The sequence below is a fragment of the Corvus hawaiiensis genome, chromosome 11, assembly GCF_020740725.1.
Source record: "Corvus hawaiiensis isolate bCorHaw1 chromosome 11, bCorHaw1.pri.cur, whole genome shotgun sequence".
NCBI classification, from domain to species: Eukaryota; Metazoa; Chordata; class Aves; order Passeriformes; family Corvidae; genus Corvus; species Corvus hawaiiensis.
The window spans coordinates 17,683,300-17,691,370 of NC_063223.1; the positions used below are offsets into that span (position 1 = coordinate 17,683,300).

Below are 8,071 nucleotides of genomic sequence, written 5' to 3' on the forward strand. Positions count from 1 at the left end.
CAGCCAGCATCATTAACATGGGTAAACCCTGCATTGTTTTCAGGTGAAGCTGAAGAGGATGGGGGAAAGTGAAGCTGGAGAGAAATGTTTTTGTTCTACCCCTTCCTTAAACCATGAGCAGATAGCTGAGAAGGCTGCCCCATTCCTGGGGGGAATTTCCCCCTACTGCAGGAAATCATCTTTTGACACCAAGCTCTTGTGGCAGTTCAGGTACGGGAATGCTTCTGGTGACAAGCAAAGACAAATTAAAAGCAAGAACTCCCCCGTGATTTTCTGGGGCTGTTTTTCTCCAGCCCAGCTCTGTGTAAAATCCCTAGCAGGAATACCACCACAGTAAGATGCATGGGAAAAAAACCAAAGTACTTTTATTTCGACTTTCATCCTTGTGGAACTTAAACACACACTGGGGTTTGGCTGCTTTTCTAGGGAATCTTGGAACCTATGTAATGAATAATGAAAACCAAAGTGGGGACTCAGGGAGATGAGGAGCTTGTCCAGACCTGTATTTGCCTGGCTAATAAACAGGTTGGGAAGCAGATCCTCAGAGTTTAAGACAACTCTGGTGTGTCTGCTGGAATAAGTGCTTGAGATTCAGCACTGCAGACAAATTGCAACAAACCAGTTTTATTTTACCTGGAGCTCTTCTGCTGAATCAGCTGATGTACTGAAACACCCTGGTTCTCATCAGTGCTGCTGCTACAAAACCTGCTTTGCTGTCAGAAATGACCTGAATAGAAAAAGTGTCAGCAAGTGTGGATTAAGATTTGTTAGAAGTCTGTACACTGTGTTACTAATACACTTCAATGTTCTTAAGTAAGGCACAAAGCTTTGCACAGGGGCTCCTGTACACCAGGGTGAAGCTTCACTTGGCTACATCCTCTGGGCTTGAGGTGGTGCTGCCTACAACTGGCAACTGTCTCAAGAGGTCTGGGCTACTGCTCCAGCATTCCCATGCCACTGGCATGGCTGTGCCCAACACTGTCTTGGCAGCAGCTCCCAGGTTTTAGCACATCTCACGTTACAGCAAATGGATACGAGAGATGCTTTAGCTTATGCATCCAGTTCAGCTTAGTTCAAGTCTGATTAAAAGCCAGCTCTTCAGACTGGCTGGATCTCAATCGATCCTTATTGTTCAGTATTAAAAAGGGAGAGGGATCAGTAGAAATAAGGATTTCAGTGTCACTGTACCGCAAAGATCTTAGAAGAAGTGCCCTTCGGCTTGCATATGGCCCCCTTTAAAGGTTCTCTTTGGTCCAACAATGAGAAAGGGGAGTGCTTTGTTGCCCACTGTGCTTTTCTGGCATGTTCTTAAGGAGCTAATCTTGTTCATTCTGTGCCAAGTGCTGGCTGTGCATTTCAGGTTCCACTGCAAATGGTTTTGCTGGAAGAGAGCGTACACGTGCAGCAGAAATCCCTCAGTCTCAGGTTGATGCTGAATGGCACCACAGTAACAGAACACACAGATGCTGTGTGTCATCCTGGCAGTCAGTCCTCTTCCCTGTTGTGTAGTGGGATGACAAATACAGAGATGTCATCGTAGGATGCCTCGTGGCTGTCATCCAGCATCCACTGATGGCCTCTCTTCTTCCCCCTTGCTCTGCATACCAAGCACTTGGCCAGTTCTGAAAACCTGTGGGTAGAAAAATGCAAGGCTTGGGTTAACGTAGCAACTATTCCCCTTAAGAACAATGTTGAGATGTGGCTTTATGTTGTCAAAATAACAAAGTTTTTTAAGACGTCAGCTTTTTAATTGTTACTTCAGGATGGAGACAGATTAGCAGTTTCCAAAGTCACACAAAAGAGCGGTCATGCCAGAGCTGACCTGGAAGCAGTGGGATCTCAGCCTGCTTTAGGTCTGACCAGAGTCTTTGGAAGGGAAAACAAAGACAAAGCTGGTATTACCTTTGAGGATCTGTCTTGTTTTCTGCAAGGAAGCTCCTGACCACATGGGCGACATCGTCATTGCACAGAACATCCCAAAGGCCGTCAGTTGCCATGATGAGGACGTCATCTTCCTGAATGTCATGCAGAGCAAAGTCAAATACATTCACCTGGAAAACAGGAGTAAATCTGTGACAACTCCTGCAATGGAGCAGAGGCGTCAGGGAGATGAGGCTTCCCCTGAGAGGTGACACACTGGGACCAGGGTGCTTGGAGAAAGGCTAAGACCTGCCAGGTCTGTAGAAGCTGCATACAGAGCAGCAGCTTGTTTAGTTCCACCCTACAATTCCCATGTGCTGTGACTGACCTTAGGAATGCAGGAGAGGAAAGGTTTGACTTCAATGTTGGTGTCAATGACCTTGAGTTGATGATCCCCCAGGCCTCGAGAGACAGCCAGAGTCCCCAGCAGGCGAGCCTGGCCACAAACAAAGCAAAACAGGATTGAAACATCTGGGTGTGGTGCCTTTAAAAGCTGATGTGTGGCTTGTCCTGACTGATCTATGTATTGCCTTTAGGACCCTTCTCCAGGCACCACCCAGAACAGCCTCTGGAGACTTTGGAGATGGAGGAGTGATCAGAAGGAATGGCCTGATGGGAATGTGGAGACAGCCTGATTGTGAATGGCTCCATGTGGTCCATGGTGTGCTCTGGAGTACATGTGCTCTGGGTAATGCTACAGACCTCAGGAAGCCCATGGTGGCATCTGCTCTTGATTTGAGGTGGCAAGAAAGACAGTTGGGTTGGTTTGGGGGTGTCCCCTTGTCCTGGCAAAGGAGGTTTTGCACTGACTCTGTAACGGGGGTGGCATGGGGGTTTAGTGCTGGGGGAGGTGATGGGGCCTTCTGCTCAACCCCAGCAGGCAGATGCTGGATGGGTGCAGTCGTTGCTTCTCCCCACCTCCTCCTTCCCTCTCCAGGCTCATTTCTCAGCCCCTCCTCGAGGAGGAGAGTTTGTGGGAAAGGCAGTAGAGCCAAAGGAGACAGTCCCAAGTGGGAGCTGAGGAAGTTTGTTCTCATCTGAATCGAGTTGTTGTGTGCAAGGGGAGATGAGGAAAGGGCAGGCTGCCTCAGGACTGCTGTCTGCTCTGCTGTACTCTGGAGGAGGGTGCAGACTCTGCTCCAGAGGGCTCTGGGTTGCACCAGCCAGGCAGCAAAGGAAGCTGCTGTATCTGGGCTGTGGGACTGCGCTGTGCTGGAGAACACGAGAGCTCCGGGTCTGCTCTAGTGCCCCAGAGTGTGACATGAGTGACAGGGACACTGAGGACCCCCAGCAGACTTGCCTGTGCCTTGCCAGTGTGTAAAGCATTAAGCTACCTGCTTCCCATGACCATGGACGAGAGGATACTTGAGGTCAGCTTTCTCCACCGTCTTGTACCCCCTGGAACAGAGAATTCACTGCTGATTTGGGATTTGTCTGACTTGATAGTACAACCCAGCCAGAGCATTTTGACTCTGATTGAATCCTTGTGGTGTCCCCACACACAGGCAGCTCACTGAGGAAAGGGCAAAGTGACCCTCACTCTCCCCTTCCTCCCCAGCTTGTACCTGCACCAGGCTGGGACTCCTGCACCAGCCCCACCTCGGTGGATGACAAAAGGACCATCCTGACTGTTTTCTAACCACCCTGCCAGGGCCCTGGTCCTTCAGTTGGAGGGAGCTGCTCACAGCACCCTTCCCTACCATCGTGCTGCTGCTCTCACCAGCAGCAGGTGCCCTTTCTCCCTTCACCTCCCCTTTGCTATGAGCAGGTAAAGCTGTCCTGTGCTGCAGCCTTACCCTCAGGCAGAAGGGACTCACCAGCCCTCCATGAAGTAATCCCGGTACAGGACTTTCTGGCCCACATCATCTCCCTTCAACCTCCGTGGAAACTCAAAGCGTGTGAACTCACCATCCAGAAGCTTGGGGAAAAGGAAAGCCTGGAGGAGGGAATGGAGGGGTGAGCATGCTCAGGTTCTGCTTCAGTGCAGTAGGGCACCAGAGCTGCTTCTGCCTCAGGACTGGCACTCCCAGCAGCAGAGTGGAGACCAGAACTGGGAAAGCATGTTCCAATGAGGACGTGAACATCTCCCATACTGAAGACTGTTGGCTGAATTTCTACCCCAGCCCTCCCTGGCTAGTGTCAGCTGACATTATGGCCACACAGTGGCCTTCAAGGAAAGCTGGAGGTCCTCTTGCCACATGCCCTCTCTGACCCAGTGGGATGCTCGCAGCTGGATTGTCTGATGGAGTCACTCACCAAGTGCTGGATTCGCTGCCTCTCTGACTCAGGGGTGAACTCGCTGCTCATGGGCACAATGTTGTCCTTCAGGACAAGAACTGCCCTACAAAGGGGAAGAGGCAACGCTCAGCTGTGCCACAGAATAGCTGTGCACCCAAAACTTTTAAAAAAGGCCACTGTATTTCAAATAACTCCATTGCAATTGCACTGTTGCAGCAGAGAACTGTGCTTGCCTGGTTTGACAGTGGTTGAGCTCACTCTTAGAGGAATGGGAGGCCACAGCCAAGTGAGGGAAATCACCCTTCACTTTTAAACACCTGCCAGGCTGAGTGTACTGCTGCATTGCCACCCCAGTGCTGGGTCTGGGCAGCTCTAATCCCTTGAAATCCCCGAACCGTTCCAGAAGGCATGAGAGCACCTTTCTTCCAACAGGTCCTGTGCCTGTTGGAAAGCAGGAGGGGGATGGCTGGGCTGCACATTTACTGTCTGTAGGATTAAATCAGAGCTGTGGTTTAACCTGGCAGGCAGCTGAACACCCCACAGCTACTTATTCACTCCCCCCACATCCAGTGGGATGGGGGAGGATAACTGGGAAAAAGGAAAGTAAAATCTGTGGGTTGAGAGAAAGTTTAATAGGACAGAAATGGAAGGGAAAATAATAATGAGAAAAGGATTAGAATATAGAAAACAACCGATGCACAGTGCAGTTGCTCACCACCCACTGATCGATGCCCAGCCAATTCCCCAGCAGTGGCCCCAGGCCAGCTTTCCCCTCAGTTCACACACGGAGCATGGTGCCACGTGGTCTGGAACATCCCTTGGGTCACTTGGGGTCAGCTGTCCTAGCTGTGTCCCCTCCCAGCTTCTTATGCCCCCAAACCTCTTTGCTGGTAGGGTGAGAAGCTGAAAAGTCCCTGAGTCTGTTGCTGAGCAGTGCCTGCACAACTTAAACATCAGTGGGTTTTCAACAGTGTTCTCTAGAACTCTGTCCCGGCTGAAACCAGGACAGTAAGATGCTGGAAACCTCGCTTAATTCTCAGCTCTCATCCCCAGCAACTTCCCCCTTTTATTATGACTCACCTGCTGTCCCCAGCATTGGCCACATACAGCTTTCCCTGGAAATAAAGGGCAGCCAGAGCAGTGCAACCTCCTTTCTGGTTCGTAGCTTCCATCTCCTGGCCAATGACTTCATCCTGTTGGTTTATACAAGTTTGGAGACTGACGTGATCTGGGCTGCTGCTTTCTACACACTGTCCCATCCCTCCCAGCAGAAATCCAGAACCAAAACTGACTGTGGAAGGGCCACAGAAAACCAGCAGAGCGACAGTGTTGCCTCTGTACAGCCTACACAGCTGTTGCTCCTGGACTGTGGGTGCTTTAGGAGGGTGATGGGGAGAGCTCAGACTTGTACGTGCTGTATGAGTGTGACAGTAGCCACCTTCCTGCCCTACACAATTGTACAGAGCTACTGCAGCCTTGCTCTGGGTCAGCACTGCCAACATACAACTCTGAGGGGACCCGGGGGTCTGATCCAGCATGATCTCAGCACATTTAAAGGTTTGGCCCAAAGTTCTAGCCTACTCAGCGAGCAGCAGAAGTGCAGACCCTGCCCTTCCAGGGCACAGAGAGGGACAGACTGACTGCCTAGGCCAGCAGGACTGGTGCCCTGCACGGGGTACTCACACATTCCTGGAAGGCATTCTCCAGGGCTCCCACCACCAAGTCTGCTGCATGGATGTGCTTCTCCTCCACGAACTGGGGGTCACTGTCACAAACGCAGCGTCCGCTGAGGTGCATGGGGGGCTGGGCCTCGGTGATGCCTCCCACAACCTCCTCCAGCTTCTGCTTGATGCAGTAGTGCAAATAGTTGGAGGCGATGATGGCAGCGTCTGGGCCACCGTGGCCATCAAACAATGCCCAGTAGTGACCAGTCAGAAACTGCCGTGCAGAAGAGGGACAAGACAGGGGCTGAAGAGGTTGTACAGATGGCAGGCTCACAGCCAGGATGCCACTGTGGGTTTTGCCTGGCTTTTCCACCCCAGCTACCCTTCCCTGCCACTCGTAAATCTCTGGGCAGCTCAAACTCAAGCGATGCCCACGTGCTGCTCTGCCAGACCCATCATCTGAGCTCTGTGCATCTGCATGGGCACCACCCACCCTCATGTGCTGTTCCTGTGTTAGGGGAGATGGGGCCATTTCACAAGAAGTGAGGCAGAGCCTGGTGAGAGCATCCTGTGTGCCCAGCTCACCCTGCTGCCCCAAGTGATGGCAAGACATACTAGCCCTTGAAAGCAGGAGGACAGGAGAGGCGAGGGCACAAAGGGCTTGGATGACCTTAAATGCTGCAAGTCATGGGCCATGGAAGTAGAAATTACATTTACAGACAGAGCTACGTATTGGCTGGCCACAGGGTACATGGGGTCCCCATAACACATCCAAGGAAGGGTTTCAGCACGTGGGCACAGGACTGATGGAGTAATCCTGTGTTTCTTGAACCTGCGCCCTTGTGTGGCAGCAAAAGGCTGGCAGCAGGGTGAGCACAGCCTGCCTGGGGGCAATACCTGCGTGGAGCACAGGATCAGCCATTCCTCATCCTCCTCCAAGCCTGGCTCTCTCCTCCGGACAGAGATCTGACAGCAGGCTGCCTGGTCCTCATTGAACTCCGACTTCTCGGCATTGATAACCCTGCAAACACTCCAGGTAAGGTGTGGGGACACACTACACCTCTCCTGCTCCCCGCAGTCACTGCAAACAGCTGCACCTTGCCCCTCCTTTCCAGCCCCATGCTCCCTGCTCCCTTTTCAAACTCAAGGATCTTTTTGCAGGTGACTGCAATAGTAAGTCCTTTAAGTGCAGCAGGGAAAAGCCCAGCTCGGGACACAGAGACCTGCACCCTGGCCTCAGGCAGTGCTTGTCAGCAGCCCAGATTGTGCCATTTCCTTGTTGACACAGTGCAAAATCACCACACTTGCTTCTCCTTCTAGCCTTGCTAATGCTTGTCCCGGGACGGGAGTGTGCTCTCCTTGCATTTCACGCTGTGCCATCCCAAGACCATGGGGTCATGACGTGGTCTCGCCAGGACGTGGGGACAGCCCCTGGCTGGAGTTGTTCTGCCTGATCTATCCCCTCTGCCATTAAAACAGCAAACCAAGAGATTTCCAGAAGTGTGGTCTTCCCCTTCCTTTGTTTTAAAGACGCTTTGCTAAGAACGGTGCTGCTCTCGGGGCTGCCCCGGCCACTTGTCACAGTCCTGGTGCCCGCCTTGCAGCTGGCAGGGGGTGGGTAGGGGTGTCCCCGCCACCCCCGCCAGGGAAGGAGAGGGGCTGGAGGATTCACCGCCACGCCAAACCTCCTCTGGAGCAGGAAGCCGCTCCCTCCTCGCCCGCGGATGGTGCAGGAGGGCGAGCTGTGCCTGCGGGCGGCCACTCCGGGCAGGGGCGGCTGCAGCCGAGGGGCGCAGCGCGGGTAGGTGGGGTGCGACCACCAGCGGCACCTCGCCAGGAGCCCTCCAAGCCTCCCCCGCACCCTCCACACGCCCTAAACCTGCACTACGCCCCGGTATCAGCACCCCGGGAGGGCCCCTAACCCCGCCCGGCCACCCCGGGGCTCTCCCGGAGCCCCTCCCGGAGCGGCCCCGCTGCCGGCCTCACTCACTCGGCGTATCCCGCGCCCCAGGGCAGGGGCCGCTCGGGCCCGGCGCCCCTCACGGCCCGCCCGCCCCGCGGGGCCTCCTCGCCGCCGCCGGGCAGGAACTTGGGCCGGCGGTAGCGCAGGGCGGGGGGCGGCGGGCCCGGTGCCGGTGCCGGGGATCCCCCGGGGCGCTCGGCGGGGCCGCCCCGCCGCCAGCGCCGCAGCCACTCGCCCGACATGGCGGGGCAGGTGCGGCTCCTCCCGGCCCCGCCGCGGTCCCGCC

At 54.3% G+C, this 8,071-nt stretch overlaps 1 protein-coding gene across 1 annotated transcript; it reads right to left on the reverse strand.

The window, feature by feature from the left end:
* Positions 1 to 341: 341 nt before the first annotated feature.
* Positions 342 to 8,047, reverse strand: PPM1M (protein phosphatase, Mg2+/Mn2+ dependent 1M). Its single transcript, XM_048316108.1, has 10 exons — positions 7,813 to 8,047; positions 6,720 to 6,843; positions 5,842 to 6,096; positions 5,239 to 5,351; positions 4,177 to 4,261; positions 3,738 to 3,856; positions 3,255 to 3,318; positions 2,249 to 2,356; positions 1,903 to 2,051; positions 342 to 1,630 (listed from the first exon to the last, which is right to left on the reverse strand). The coding sequence occupies exons 1-10, from the start codon at positions 8,025 to 8,027 to the stop codon at positions 1,486 to 1,488; spliced, it is 1,377 nt and encodes a 458-aa protein (XP_048172065.1). The 5' UTR covers positions 8,028 to 8,047; the 3' UTR covers positions 342 to 1,485.
* Positions 8,048 to 8,071: the final 24 nt, after the last annotated feature.